The sequence below is a fragment of the Diaporthe amygdali genome (assembly GCF_026229845.1).
Source record: "Diaporthe amygdali strain CAA958 chromosome Unknown NODE_16_length_960263_cov_65_539585, whole genome shotgun sequence".
NCBI classification, from domain to species: Eukaryota; Fungi; Ascomycota; class Sordariomycetes; order Diaporthales; family Diaporthaceae; genus Diaporthe; species Diaporthe amygdali.
The window spans coordinates 322,469-337,834 of record NW_026517036.1 but is presented as its reverse complement, the minus strand read 5'-3'; the positions used below and the strand labels follow the sequence as shown (position 1 = coordinate 337,834).

The window sequence follows — 15,366 nt, the reverse complement described above, 5'->3', positions numbered from 1 at the left end:
TACTTTGGGCAGGAAGATCCCACTGATTGCAGTTACAGTTGAGTTTTGAACGTGAATGTGCCCGCTTCCATGGTTACTTCGGTGAGAAATTGAGTGGTTGACTCGCGACCAGAGCCCGTGCGAGCTTATTCTCACAGTATCCATTGACAAGAATCACCAGACAATTGTCTCTCTTCCCTTTGCAAATTCATGGCCGTTGCCGGCGGGTAGAATGGGACACACATTGCGTGCCAACGCATCGTCGGATCGGCTTGGAACCATAGATTCATGCCGGGCTCCAAACACACATGCGTCTGCATTCTGCATCCTGCTGCTGCACGCGACGTGAGCTACTTGAAACATGGGCCCCCACTTTGAGATAATCCACTTGAGCACGCAAACATGCGGGGTGACATTCAAGCTGTAGGCAGCCATTTTGAACCAGCTTCTCAGAAGGATTGAATCCAACGTTGCACAGAAAATACGAGAATTTTGGCGCTACATTGATTCATCTCAACGCAGAGGGAAGCGGGGCCAAAAGCAATGTCATCTCCCAGTTTGCCACTGCAGGACGATGCATAGCGTGTGGTGTTCACCGCGCTGTCATGTCAAGAAGATGATGTAGCAGAAGTGTTCAGCACGGAGACAAGTGATGTACCCTGTGAAGAAAAGGTCACTTCCAAGCGCGCCGGAAAGTACATGAAGTCTCATTTCTCGTGCAATACCTTGAAGGTTATTTTAGTGCGACCCGAGTCCCTGAGTACTCCGTATACGAACGATGGTTGGCTCTAAGATTAAGCGCAAGCCTAACTTTGAGTGCAAAAGCTTGTCCTAACGGCCACGGAAAGCTTCGTGCTGGTTCCCAAGATGTCTATTTAAGGATTGTCAGGACCGAAAGATAAATCTATTTTAAGGTGAAAGCATTATTTATGGCTATTTGTGTGCTGGAAAGGTATGACCAGTCAAAGCGGTTCTCATGGGTATTTCCTCGCCTATTGCATCAGACTTTTGTTGTGCGCCTAAATTGCATGCTTAAATCGCTAACAGCAAGCATGTCTTCTTCTTCGTACTTGTGCAGGAGTGGAATGTTTGCATATCGGCATAGGTGTGGATACTCGCATGTCTTTTATATAATAGTATATTGTTCTTTACTTGGAACAGAACAAATCGAAATTGATAGAAGTTTGATGTTGCACTTTGTAGTTCAGACCGATCAATGCGGACAAAACGGGAAGGAGTCAATACTATATGTTACGGCTCCCTATTCTATCATATGTCTATCCTGACTCAATTCCGAGGCCTAAGAAGTCTTTGCTCTCCTCCTCTTTGTGCCCAAATTCTGATGTCACTGCTTGTCATCGAGCCTGGCTCATACTTATGGCCAAAATCTGTGAAACGTTTCGCTGCTCGCAGTGTTGACTGGGACCTGCAATCAATGAAAGCAGCAGTCTCCCCGAGCAGTCGACGTGCTTTGTTGGGTACAGGAAGACATTATTCCGTAGTGCTAGCCTCGCCAGTAAATTGGAAATTTCGGCTATTCTTGAATCTTTGTACAGCAGAAATGGAACGCCAATCCTCGACCGTGTGAGGTTGTGGTAGGTAATTGTAGATGCATGTAGGCCAGTGCTGCTGGCCACAGACGACCTGTCGTGACTGACGCGAAGCAGCCACGTTTTGGTTCTCTGGCTACGTGCGTAACAGTGGAATCTACTTAAGAGCGCTCGTTTCCACTGCAGGGCTGGTTGAATTGCTGGTCGACTTTCTACCAGTCCCAGGAAATGCGGTTTCAAGATTACGGGCTACCTGGGGAGCGCACCACGGAAATGTTTTGGGCGCTGTAATCATATCTTGCAAGTTCAGAGCTGGGAATCATAAATCCCTCACCGGCTGATCGAGCTCAGGTTTTGACTATTAATCCCAGGACTCGAGCGGAACATTGCAAGAGTGTATGCATAGCACTGCTGGCGCCTCCTCTCACCAATGGTGGCTTCTCTCTCCTGCCAGTGGTGCCGGAGGTCTACTCAGACAGCTTTGTCACGTCAATATGACCCAGAGCCATTTACCCGTGGAAAAACGCTCCTCATCCTCTTGGAGACCTTTTTCAAGGACTCCGTCCCGGTTAGATTCATCCTTTCGATATTGAAACCCACTTATTGGATTATGTCGCCATTTGTGAATTTAAGGTGGCACGACTTCAAAGCCGTAGTGACACGTTTGGTGATATCAGCGTCCCAGCACAACCATGGGCCGTCGATCATATTCCAATCAAAATGAGGGCACTGAAGGTCCGTTTGCAGGAGAAGCGGTCAAAGATCGATTGTTAAAAATCGGTATCGAGCGTCAAATGGGCAAGAAAAATGACGCTTCCTCGACTCGGGAACAGTCGATATACGTGTATATAGAGAGATGAGACACCATAGGGAAAATCAAAATCGAACTATGTGAATATGTAAGCTTGCCGATTTGGGATGATCTCGAACAATACGCTGTGACGCAAAAACGGATCCGCAATTGCAGTGCAATTGCGCTTGTCTTATAATTTACATCCGCTGATATGGTTCCTTTTTAACTGATGCTGGACGCTGACCATGTGGAGTGGACTCATGAGGGTCGGTGGCTCTTCGCAGAAATCTTCTTCGGGATCCCCCAGTACCTGACACAGATTAGAGGGCCAACAGATTAGAGGGCCGACAGGTTTGCAAATATGATTTGGCAATCCATCAAGGGCGACTATGCCATTGAGAGTGAAGCCTACGAGGCACTGCCTGACAAAGTGGGCGAACATCTCTTTCAACACCCAGCTGTAAGACCACCCCAATTGAGACTATCCAGCTGCACAGGGATCGTGAAGGCGGGCATCTAGAGGCGTGGTTGATTGATCGCATCATTCCACGGGAGATACTTATGTACCAGAGACCAAAAGTCCGGCGCCGTCCAGACGCCCATGGCTTTCTGACGTCCCTGGTTGGGATGACCTACCCGGAGGCGACGAATAGACCCACCAAAAGTATTGGCAGAGGCTCGCAGAAAGTATTGGTGTCAAGGAGCACTCAATTCTACCTCTTCCCCCGCAATAGGCATATGGTCCGTCAGCTTGCTACACATGCGCTTAAGGCAAATGGATTCGAAGATTATTACCGGGCGCATTCAAAGCAAGACGAGAAAGGTCTCGCCTGTTTAGACCAAAGGACGCCGCTTGGAACTTTCTTGGGAATCGTAGAGAGAATCAGGAAAGGGCTGAGAGGGTAGACGGAGCAATACCGTGCTCGAAATTGGGTCTCTGTTTTCGATGTCAATGGGCCTTGCACCAGTGCGGAACCCTACAATGCATCATCGGAGGTCATACTACGTCCGAATCTAAGAAGCATGAGTGCTTGTTGGGTCGTGAACTTTGCCAAGGCGTCAGACAGCGAGGACAATATTATGGCTCAATATAGTAGCAGCGCCGGCGCAAGCTTCGTGGGGCAGAACGAGCCCCAGCCCCAGTCATCCATGCGCGTGTTGGAAAAAGTCAGAGGAGTGTGGCAGACACAGAAAATTCCGTCTTGGGAGAATTACACTATCATGGGGTGGGGGTTAGCGGGGGGAAGATTACGTTGTTGACAGCAGGGGTTTGAGAATCGGGAAGAAGACTGCATCAGCTCCCCATGCCGATAAAGATAGAGATGCGTAGGCCGGCATAGTCATAATTCGAGTTAGTCAAGACGACATCGGAACCAAGCTGCGGCGGAGGTACATTATTTCCGACTCATATCTGGTGGTCTAACTGTAAAGTCGAAGTCGCTTTTTCTAGCACCGAGCTCTTTGTGCAAACACTACTAGAACGTCAAGCAGGGACTATCATGAGGCCAACCATGCCAAGGTTTGAAGAGCTTCTGATGTGCGTCTCGGTATAGGAAGTATGTCCATAGCACCACATTAAGCCTCGGGGGTGTCAAGCTGATCTGGCCACATTATGTTCTTAGAGGTTGGGGCGTGTTGCGATGTGGAAAATCACATGAGCACAACACGAGGTGGGTGATATACGAAGGGCACGGACCTCTATTCACAGAACCATAATAAATGTCAAGTATAGCGTGTTCAAATTTATTGCATACATAAGTACCGGGCTTGGTGGACTCGAGCTCCACGTACATGACAAAAGCCTCGTGGATTTAAAGTTTCGACTCACTTTGGTTCTGGAAAAGGAGGTCCCATAGCTGTGGGTATATGCATATTCCAATCTTGTGCAGTAGCGAGGTCCCAACCCCCCTGTCTCAACCGTCTCGTTAATCATATGCCGTCCTATATCCCGAAATCAATTAAATCTCCTGTGGTTGCTAGTGGGTCCCGATGTATCAAGCCCTTACCGCTTAAGCTGAGTCCCCACTGTAGCCTCCAGCCCCCCCTATCACAACGTCCCTGAGTAATACAACCTGTGATATGATATGATATGCTGGGGTTCCGCACGTGTTTTAATCTTCGATATCTAGATTTATCAGGAACATCTCGCATCGCCATCCTTGTGGCGGTGCGCGCCCGCCGGCCTCCCCGTGGCGATCCTACCTGCCTGTACCTGGATCGCAATCCACAATATTGGGATTTGCCGGGAGAGTCCCGGACCAATCCATACAATAACGCGCCAGAGGTCAATTTCCTCGAAGCACCGTGCGCGCTGGGCATGGGCCTCGTCGCGGTGTCCACGAACCCCCGGCGAGGCCATCACCACCAAGCGAGACACCGGGCATGACCCACCCTGACAATGGCGCCCTTGAAAGTTGGCAAGCTGCTCCCTCTAATAACACGGACGTGGTGTCAGGATGAGTTTTGCTGTGCAAGGGGGAGAGATTGCCCATTCGGCCCCCGCGTCGCGTGGGAGTTGCTATTACAAGGACATCCAAAAGCATCCTCTGGTGGTTGCACTTTTCGCAGGGAGCGGGCAGACGTCAGCCATGCAGCAGCAGTTTTAGAATCGCTTTCGTCCATCGGGCAGCATTGCAGCGACTGTGTCTTGGGATCAGCGTCATTTCTCTTGGACCTGCGCTTACTCGTTTCCATCTCTGCCCGCACGTCTGAAGTTCCCCAGCTCAGCGTTGCATCTTCCATTTGTTTTCTAGTAACGAACGCACCAGATTATCATGATGTTTCTCCTAGAGTCCCACCTGAACGTTGTCGCTACCGACGTCGTTCCATTGCTTCTTTTGTTCGCTTCCGTCAGCGTCCTCGCGATCGTCGTATATCGACTTCATTTCCATCCGCTTTCAAGATACCCCGGCCCATTCTGGGCCCGCATCACATCATTTCCTTCGTACTGGCATACTCTCAGACAAGATCGACACATTTGGCTTTGGCGTCTGCAAGAGGAGTACGGTGAGTGGCTCCGGACTCCGTCATCCAATTCCCCAAGAACGCGATGGCTGAGATAGACCTTCAGGCCCATCATTTCGATACCGCCCTGACAGCGTCCTCGTCAACACCCCCTCAGCATATGCCCACATCTTCGGGCCCAAGGGGAACGTGAAGAAAGGATTATACTACCAAGTGTGGCCTCGCCACGCCAAAGCCATAACAACATGGAATAGCATCGATTCCGCCACTCACAGCCGCAAGCGGCGCGTGCTGAACTATGCCTTCTCGTCGAAGGCACTCCGCTCCGCAGAGCCGTTCGTGCTGTCCAACACGAACAGATGGTGCGAGCTGCTTGACCAGGAGGTCAGCGCTGGCGGAGAGTGGTCCGGATCCGTCAACATGACTGACTGGGTCAACTACCTCGTCTTTGATATCCTGGGCGACCTGTGCTTCGGCAAGTCTTTCAACATGAAAGAACCAAACGGGCCCATGAAGGAAGCACCAGATCTGATGGCGGACATGGTGAAGCTCATTCATCCGGTACGTTGACACTAGCCCCTCTCACTGGCAGTCGAGAAATGATTAAGGTGCTGACCACCCACAGATTGCCTTCGCGCCTTTCACCTCGTTCTGGGTCTGGCTGAAGCCAAGAGGCCTGGACTCGCTCCTCGCCGTGGCCACCCCTCCACCTGTGAAGAAATGGGGCGACTTCGTGACTAAGTGCCTCTCCGACCGCACGCAGGCGGAACAGGAAGCGCAGAGGCGACTGGTCAACGATCCGGACTTCGAAGTGCGAAAAGACTTCTTCCACTATCTATTCCACGCGCAGGACCCGCAGACGGGAAGAGGCTTCCCCATGGAAGAGCTGTGGGGCGAAGCAGAGTCCCTAATCATTGCAGGCTCGGACACTACGGCGATCGTACTCACGGCCATGTTCTTCTACCTGGCGCGGAAGCCCGAGATTCAGGTTAGTGCATGCACCTCAAGGACTGGCGGCAAGCAGTTCAATGTGTCTTTAAGGTCATTTAACTAACCATGTCTTCAAACAACAGGCCAAGCTCGCCGAGGAAGTCCAGTCCGCATTCCACAGCTTCGACGACATATCAGCAGGCCCAATACTCTACGGATGCCAGTACCTGAAAGCTTTCATCCAGGAGTCCCTACGCATGGCACCGCCCGTCGGCGCCGAGCTGGAGCGCGAGGTTCTCAAGGGCGGCACAATCGTCGACGGCGAGTTCATCCCCGAGGGAATGAACGTCAGCATCGGCCACTATTGCATGAGCTACAACAAAGACATCTTCCCCGAGCCGCTGGCCTTCCGGCCCGAGCGGTGGATTGTGAGCGAGAAGGTCCCGGCCGAGAGCGTTGCGCTGGCCGAGAGCGCGTTTTGCGCCTTCTCCACGGGAAACAGAGGCTGCCCGGGAAAGAACCTGGGGTGGCTTGAGATGATGATCGTGATGGCAAAGATCATTTACAAGTTCGAGGTGCGGAGGGATTTTGCCAACAATCTCGGGGGCGGTAGTCCTGAGGGCAGGGTCGGACGCCAGAATGTGGACCAGTATCAGACGTACGACGCGTTCGTGTCTCTGAGGGATGGTCCGATGGTGCAGTTCAAACGAAGGCAGCTGGTCTGAAAGCGTTGTTGGATCTGACAGAGGGAAGTGGTTATCGGCACAGGGAATCGGCACAGGTAATGGGACAGGTAATGGTACGGGTTCGGCACTGGTAATCGGCACGGGTAATCGGCACTGGATGGGCAAATTGCAGGAAAAGAGCGACTACAATGGCCCTTTCGGACATACAACATAAGTATTAGAGGCTAAATCCGCCTCAAAGTTGGATATATGTGCTAGCGATGGCTTCATCATCAGCGACGAGAAACATGAACTTCTAGAATGCATAAATGCGTACCGCCACGCAAAATTCCCACTTGAACACTATTTCGACTTGATGTGATTTAGGCCTAAGCAGACAAGACGGGCATGAGCCGCACAACGAAGTAGAATATCACATAGACGACCGTCATGCCAACATTTCCAGTTGTCGGGAAGCCCCAGTAGGAGCCACTGACGGCAGCTAGAATCCAGTCAGTGTACCTAAGACAAGTTATGTGGAAGTTAGCATATCTGTATCTTCAAACAGGACTCGAGCTCATGTTGATGTCCGAGTGGGATAAAACCATAAAAGAAGTTCCCTGGAGCATGACAAGACGTACAGAGTTACAAAGAAGCCGAAGGTCGCGCCCGCGACTAGGACAACCTGCTTGGCAGAGTTGAGAACGTCTTCATAGTAGTACAAGATGGGCTCTTTGTCCGCCTCATCTTCGCCCGCCCGCGCGATCAACCTCTGGGCCTCGAGGTCTCGCACCCGAATAACGGGGGGTAGGGAGTTTCTTCGAGGGTCTCGAACCGCATCGCAGCTACCAGCCCGACGGCCCTCCTGACGAGGGCCAAGGTTTGGCGATTCCTCAGCCCTGCTCTCGCGGTTTGGTGCGCCCCGGTGACGATTCAGAGACCTTCCTCGTGGATCCTCTGATGCAAGCCTCTCCTCCAGAGCCGTACACTTTGTCTGTACCTTCCGGATCTCCCACTCCATCCTCCTCTGTCCGTGCTGACGCACCTCGAGCCAAGCGATTCCGACGCCGAGGGAAATTCCCATAAAGCCCGCAAGGAACAAGGACATAACCATGATCGGTGTTTTATTCTTGACAACCGCATCGTGGCTTTCCTCCAGGAGCATGATGACACCGGTAAATTCGAGGATAGATCCGACGACTTCTACTAGAAGCCACTTGAGAGCATTATGATGTGTTATTCTGTCCTTCTTTAAATCAATTTCTTTCTTCTTTCCTCTGCCGCGGATGTTCCAGGCGATATGAATGCCAATGGCCGAGGAGGCGACCGTCGTCAGGATCTTAGACGAAGCTATCAGCACGTAGTACTCGGTTCCAGAGCACCTGTACATTGTGCCCGCAGTCAATAGGCAAGATATGACTAGGCCGATTATGCCAAATACCAGATCCCGCCTCGAATGCTCAAGTGGACTGTTGAATTTCCACGGACATCGGTTGAAGGACGAGAGCGCAATGCCGTAGAACATAGCCAAGTGGGCTAGGAAGCCCAGGAAGCCGTACGGAAAGGCATAGCACTTGATCTGTGTGGCGGAATCATCGCTTGTCGAGGCGGTGCTGTTCGAGAACCAGTTCCATAGGACATGGCCTAGCGTGGAGCTGTCGGGGGCGTTGGCCGCACTCATCATTTCAAACGCTGTCGAACTCAGTCGGGTATCTGAGTTAGGGAAACGATGCTGTCAGGATCATCGACCGTGTGTGATGATAGCTTATCCGGAAACGGGGTCACTTGACCCCATCCTCGTCCATATTATATATTTGCAGGACTTTGCACGCCCGATAAGTCGAGAGGCCGCTTGAGGACTTCGCCTGTGTTCTCACCCTCACTCGAGGACAATGCCGCGTCTGCTTCAGGCTTTGTGAGCGAGCTTTCATTCATGATCTAGACCGATAGATCGATCAGATGAATGGCCATTGACGGGCTGGCCGAGCGTTTCAAGACATCGTGGACACATCTCGACGCGCCTACGCTTTGTCCAAGGTCGTTGATGTCGGTGGCATATTGCGGACTGGCAACCTTAGGTACAGTGTTGGGATTATGACCTCACGGAAACTAGCAGCAGTCATAGGCTATAACTGTCCGTTTTCTTATTACTGATTCATTAGGTTTTGTGGACATCATCCATACAATCCCAGGGCAAGACTTCCCGTTGATGGTTGTTGGAAGAGCAGTTGAAAATGGTATCGCTGTGTGAAGTTTGAGTGAGTTACCGAGATACTTAGAGTGTGGTGTGAATAATGGAGCGACTAAATGTATCTTACTAATACACTTGCCGAAGTGCTGCCGAAAGTGATCTTCCGCGACGACTTGCCGTCATAACCGACCCGAAGGCGCAAAGAAGCCCGGCGCTATTCCGGGAATCATGTCAATCCCTGATTATCTTTTCATGGCTTCTGTCTACAGGAATTTCACGATGAGACGCAAATCTGGCAAAGAAAGGTAGATTGGCTGGGTCTCTAGGCCATTCAACTGCCGCCTTAAACATCGAGCACAGCGGTTGTGCGATGATGCAGCCGTCCCGTCGCGAGCGTCACGAAACGTTGGACCAGCACAACAACGAAGCAGCCCACGTGGAGCTGCAACCGATTGCGCCAAAAGAACCCGGTGCAAATGATGCATTGATACCCAGCGACCGAGTCAATCCACGCCGCTCATCTCTGCAGAGAAGCAGGGAACAGCACAGGCGCCCATCTCGCCCCTCGAGAGGCTACGATATCCCCGAGTCGTATCGAAACCTCGACGAGATCGCTGCCAAAGGGCCAATTCAGGACCGAGAAGAGCAACAGCCAAACAAATATGAAAATCTAGAGGATGCTCGGAGTCGGGGCCAAGAAGGGACACAGGAGCAGGCAGAAAGTGAGTCTGGTGACAATGGCTTGTCAACGGATGCTCAAGACCCGGGCAGGGAAGCCCAAGGCATGCGAGTCTCGCGGTTGGCCACACAGATCTACACGGTGTCGTACCTGATACTGTTCTCCTTCCTCGGAACAATGGCGCGACTGGGCCTGCAATGGCTGACAGATTACGCCGGCGCGCCGGTCTTCCCCTCGGTCTGGTTCAATTTTGGCGGTAGCCTCGTCATGGGGTTCCTTGCCGAGGACAGAATGCTTTTCCGTGACGAGTGGGGCACCCCAACCTACGAGCACCAGATCCAGAAGGCCAAACGGGACGAAGAATCTGGCGGCACCTCAGGGAGCGCAGAGCCAGCCGTCGACCTCGCCGCTGCGAAGAAGGCCCACATGGCCACCAAGAAGACTATCCCGCTCTACATTGGTCTTGCCACGGGCTTCTGCGGATCCTTCACGTCCTTCTCCTCCTTCATGCGGGACATATTCCTCGCGGTGTCCAACGACCTCGCCTACGGCAGTAGCACCACGAGCCCCCGCAATGGAGGCTACTCCTTCATGGCCCTGCTCGCAGTCATTATCATCACCGTAACCGCGTCCTTGGCCGGGCTCATCGTCGGCGCCCACATCGCTATCGCGCTCGAGCCCGTGACTCCCTCCCTGCCGTATCTTGTCACGCGCAAGGTGGCCGACCGCCTCGCCGTCGTGCTGGCATGGGGCTGTTGGGCGGGCGCCATCGTTCTCGCCGCTATCCCGCCCGCGGACTACTGGCGCGGCGTAGCTGTCTTTTCGCTCGTCTTTGCGCCCGCCGGCACCCTGGCGCGGTTCTACGTCTCACTGTGGCTCAACGGAATGAGGCCTGCGTTCCCGCTGGGGACTTTTGCCGTGAACATGTTCGGCACGGCCGTTCTGGGCATGTCGTGGGACTTGCAGCGCGTCCCACTGGGGGGAGTGGTCGGATGCCAGGTCCTCCAGGGGGTGGAGGATGGGTTCTGCGGGTGCCTGACGACGGTCTCGACGTGGGTCGCCGAGCTGGCGGGATTGAGGCGGAGACATGCTTGGATTTATGGGAGCGCGAGTGTGGTGCTTGGGTTTACGGTGATGGTGGCTGTCATGGGCGGGCTGCGATGGAGTGACGGGTTTGCGGCCTTGAAATGTGTGCACTAAGGACATGTTTCGATGACAAGCACCTCAACTGCTGAGACAATAACACATCCGTGTAATGGTGTCCGAGCTTCCAGGCTGTGGTCTTTTGCCGAGCAGCTTGACCAACTTTACCGTTCTCTTCAAGTAGCCAGTGTCACGGTGAAGATCATCTTGCACTTAGAGCAAGTATTCTCACCATCTACATGTTTGATGAGCATATCATCTACCATTTTCCAGTGAACTATCTTGAAGGCTATGATATGGTGTCTTGCTCATCTTGTATCAGGCAATATGACAGAAAAGCAGACGCTGAAATCACTTATGTAGTCAGCACGGAATTACCGCATAGAGGGATGCTTCTCAACGTATCCGACTCCATCTTTCCCAACAGTCCTTCTCACGCATGACATGCCCTTTGTGATCTCATCCTCTCTGAACTGGACGTAATAGAAGAAAAGAAATTAAGAGTCCACTTTACAATGAGAAGACGCAGCTGCCTTCAAGTCGCGAGCGTGGCGAGCATACTACGCCCCATGGTACAATATATATATATATATATATATCCCTTATTATGTTGGCCTTTGGAAGTACTGTCTTGCAGTCAACAACGAAGATTGGCAAACATCGTCTGACAGGCATTTGCCATTTGGTCCGCTTAGCATATTAAGCCCCAGCGGCAATCTAGAGGACCTAGGGATTCACTCTACGCCAGTCCAGACATGGGCCTGCCTTTTAGCAGTAGTCCGAGATATCAATAGCACTGAGCGCGAATCGATAATACCCAAGGTTCAAACAAGGACAGAAAATCATCAATTTTATTGGTTTTCCAGAGGGCTCGGGTCTCGGCGTGGCCCATTGCTGACTGCATGTGGTTGCACTGATGGTGGAACGAGTTTCTTCTGCAAATGACGGACTGTCCTAAAGTTCTTATACTGACCCCTCACAAAAGTCGGAGGTCTGGATTACCGTCGTGATTTGCATGAACTGTATTCAAAGCAGGTTTCAACAAAATCTATTATCGGGTAAAATGACATTGGTAAAAGCCTACATGGCAAGCAATGTTGACACTGACGGCGATTAAAGGAAGATGTTGTGAGGCAACCCAAAATTTCCACCAGACAATCATACAGAATGGGAAAGGTCATGAATTTAGTGGTGCTTCAACTGCGTGCTGCAGAATTAGCCGTTACATACAGACGGTTGTGCACCCCAAGAACCTTTACCCCAGAACCTCTAATGACCAAGGGCGTAAGTCTCGGGAAGATCCCTCTGACCGGCGATTGATTGCTTCGCCTCATTCGAAATCTCATAGCCCTTAGATATTGGCTGCCCGGCTTTACCAGCCTAATTCATAGCGCCGGTCTTCACACCCACCTACTATAGGTCTGATGGCTGTGCCAGCCTTTAACCCATGGCCGTCCCTTGAGTGGTTCAACCCCGCCACCTGCTGTGTAAGTGCTCAGCGTATCGACTGAGACAAACCAATGTCAGACTCAGATTCCGCCTCGGGTAGCAATGCGCAAGCGTATTCACTATGAAATCCGACTTGCCGAGGACGTCGCTGACGTTTGAAATTCGAGACAACTAAGGGTTTTTGAAGCCAGGGATGTGGATATATAAACTCGGGAAGCATCAAACGTGATCTTGCGATCCCTTTCCTAAACTGAAACTGCACTCTCTTTTTCTCGAAAGAACAAGATGGCCAGCTACAAATACGTCGCCTTGAGCAATCCTGATGAGATTAGAGTCCTCGTACTTCAACCCTCTCGGGATGAGGCAGCCCCTTTACGTGGGTCTTTGAAAATAGTAAAGCTGCCGAACCAAGCATCTGTGTCCCATAACTCGAATAGTTCAATATCCACTTCTCCTGATATTGATGGACTTTCCGTAAGCAAAGCGGACATTACGTGGAGATGGATCTACTTCGATAAGCCGAAGCCTCCGTCGGTCAATCGTAATAAAGCCAGACCACTAGGGTGAGTTTCAAATATGAATTCTCATTTCTTTCTGCACTCGGAGGTGATTTGGAAGGACTGAAATCCTCCTAGGATGTCAAACCCGACAGCGCTATCTCCGTCAATGGACTGTATCCGGAAAGACTATGAAAGCAACGCCTACGATGCTCTTTCATATACCTGGGGCAGCACAGACAAGCCTCACGATATGCATATCGGCAATTATGCTCTACCGATAGGAACAAACCTAAGAGCAGCATTGCTGAAGTTAAGACATACGAACTCGGTAAGGATCATATGGGTGGACGCAATCTGCATCAACCAGGATGATGTCAATGAACGGAATCACCAAGTCCACATCATGAAACGGATCTTCTCGAGGGCCGCGTCGGTCATTGTATGGCTGGGGCCGGAGAGCCCATCGTATCGGGAAGCGATGGAGCTGATTATCGATTGCAATCGACCCATCAATAGCAAGGCACTCCTGAGTCACAAGGAAGACTCACTGATAGGGCTTTCTAACATTTTCCGGCGAAGATGGTGGAAGCGCATCTGGATCGTCCAGGAGGCCGTCGCGGCGAATGAGCTAGTGATATTCTGCGGTCGTTACAAAATACCGTGGCATTTTGTGAGCCATGTGTGTAACGAGATCCGGGAGAAAGAATTCTCCTCAAACAAGAAGTCACAACTCCTGAGGAGCAGCGGCTATCGGAACTTTACTGCCCTAAATGATTTCCGGAAGGACCGTGGTAGAATGAGTCTGACCAAATACCTTCAGTGCACCAAGGACTACAAGGCGACAGATGCGCGGGATAAACTTTACGCGCTGATAGGGGTGGCGTCCGACATCTCGCCAGAGGACATAGTTCCGGACTACACAAAGCCAACTAGGACCGTCTTTCTCGACCTAGTCCGTTTTCTGGTGGTTCAGCGTGGCAGCCTGGACATCATCTCCTCCGGGCGGCTGCTTCGGCCGGCTTCCACAACACCATCAGGTACCCAGTTGGAAGCGGAAGGAATCTTTCCGTCCTGGTTCCCGGATTGGCGCGTGTCCCAAGAGTTACGTCCGCTGAACAGCGAGGGCAGGGATGGGGCGTCTTACAGAGCTGGCGGTGACACGCCGGCCGTCGTGAGGATGGACGCCTTCCCTCTCGTGCTCGAGGCTGAGGGTATCATCGTGGACAAGGTGGACTTCTTCGGCGGGGCGATCAGAGCACCAGCGCAGAACAGTCTTCCAACACTCCAACGATGGCAATACATTGCCGGCCAGCATCTGGTCTCTGAAAGCAACTTCGGAGCGGTGACGCCGCTAGATTTCTGGACAACTATTGTAGCAGGCAAGAATTATAAGGGCTCGTTGGACTCTGGAAGCAATAAGGACTCAGCATCGTTTGCACAGGAAGCCGGGTTTTTGAGCGGCGGGAAGGGGTCCCAAGAGGTGTGGATGGCGGATTATTTTGCTGACGCCGTGACGAGGGCGGCCATGGGAAGGCGGTTCTTCATCACGGCAAAGAAGAGGATGGGTCTCGGGGTTCCGGAGATTCAACCTAACGACAGGGTGGTGGTCCTGAAGGGCTGTTCTGTGCCTCTAATAATGAGGGCTGTAGGAGACCATATGGTGATTGTTGGCGAGTCATATGTGTCTGGCATCATGAATGGGGAGGTCATTGAAGGTCTCACTGCGGGTAAGTATAAGACGAGGATGATTCGGCTGCAATGATGGGACCAGACTGACAGAACTTGAGTATTTATCTTGCTGAACAGTGTTATACCGATCTGGTAAACGAGTATGGTTCTGATATATCCTGTGGCACGTATTAAGCTGTGTGTACTTTAGAAGAGTGAGGTCTTAATCCAGGTGTTTCTTTTTCCAAATGAAGTGCAGGTGCTATCCTTGGTAGCCTCTAAGCAGGTGCTTCGGGCCGCCCGACCCACTGAGGGGCCGTGGGTTGCACAGCAAGGGTCATCCCCCATCGCCTGTTGCCACGAGCTTGACAGCTCGACGGGACGGAACCAGCAGAGGAGGGGACCAGAAGGTCCAGATCCCAAGGTTCATCGGAAAGTTAATCAATTCATCAATCAATCTGATCTCGTCTGCAGGCCTTTCAGCCTCATAGCTTGCCCAGTCAAGTACAATGCCATTCGCCTGGCAACTGCCTTTCACGTTTCGAACAAGAGGACCATTTCAGCCTTGACCCATCGTGCACAAGGACTGCCAACACGAGCTTCAAGCTTCACCTTGTCACACCGAATGATGCAGGCCTCTAGTCGACAGGCCGACAAGACAGCGTCTTCGCTGCCAGTGATAGGCCCGCCACCCAGCCAGGACGGGAACACCGAGGCACAGCACATCCTCGGGTCCCTCAGGCCGTGGGCTCGCCCGTCTCCCGCGGTCCTTTCATCTCGCAGGTCCAGCAGCTTGTGAAGCTTCTTTCTGGCCATGGTTCCAACGGCAGCCAACGTTGCATGTGGCTGATCGAG

General features: G+C 52.0%; 4 protein-coding genes across 4 annotated transcripts; 3 read left to right on the top strand and 1 right to left on the bottom strand.

The window, feature by feature from the left end:
* Nucleotides 1–5,096: 5,096 nt before the first annotated feature.
* J7T55_007370 (uncharacterized protein) lies at nucleotides 5,097–6,941 on the top strand (the record flags this gene model as incomplete). The annotated part of the gene is made up of 4 exons (XM_053144124.1): nucleotides 5,097–5,328; nucleotides 5,393–5,847; nucleotides 5,912–6,274; nucleotides 6,360–6,941. The coding sequence occupies 4 exons, from the start codon at nucleotides 5,097–5,099 to the stop codon at nucleotides 6,939–6,941; spliced, it is 1,632 nt and encodes a 543-aa protein (XP_052993060.1).
* A 329-nt stretch (nucleotides 6,942–7,270) lies between these two features.
* On the bottom strand, nucleotides 7,271–8,816 carry J7T55_007369 (uncharacterized protein; the record flags this gene model as incomplete). The annotated part of the gene is made up of 3 exons (XM_053144123.1): nucleotides 7,271–7,403; nucleotides 7,523–8,573; nucleotides 8,759–8,816. 3 exons carry the CDS (start codon nucleotides 8,814–8,816, stop codon nucleotides 7,271–7,273), a joined length of 1,242 nt encoding a protein of 413 aa, XP_052993059.1.
* Nucleotides 8,817–9,442: 626 nt separating this feature from the next.
* Nucleotides 9,443–10,951, top strand: J7T55_007368 (uncharacterized protein; the record flags this gene model as incomplete). The annotated part of the gene is made up of 1 exon (XM_053144122.1): nucleotides 9,443–10,951. One exon carries the CDS (start codon nucleotides 9,443–9,445, stop codon nucleotides 10,949–10,951), a length of 1,509 nt encoding a protein of 502 aa, XP_052993058.1.
* Nucleotides 10,952–13,009: 2,058 nt separating this feature from the next.
* On the top strand, nucleotides 13,010–15,310 carry J7T55_007367 (uncharacterized protein; the record flags this gene model as incomplete). The annotated part of the gene is made up of 2 exons (XM_053144121.1): nucleotides 13,010–14,570; nucleotides 14,787–15,310. 2 exons carry the CDS (start codon nucleotides 13,010–13,012, stop codon nucleotides 15,308–15,310), a joined length of 2,085 nt encoding a protein of 694 aa, XP_052993057.1.
* Between the last annotated feature and the right edge of the window lie 56 nt (nucleotides 15,311–15,366).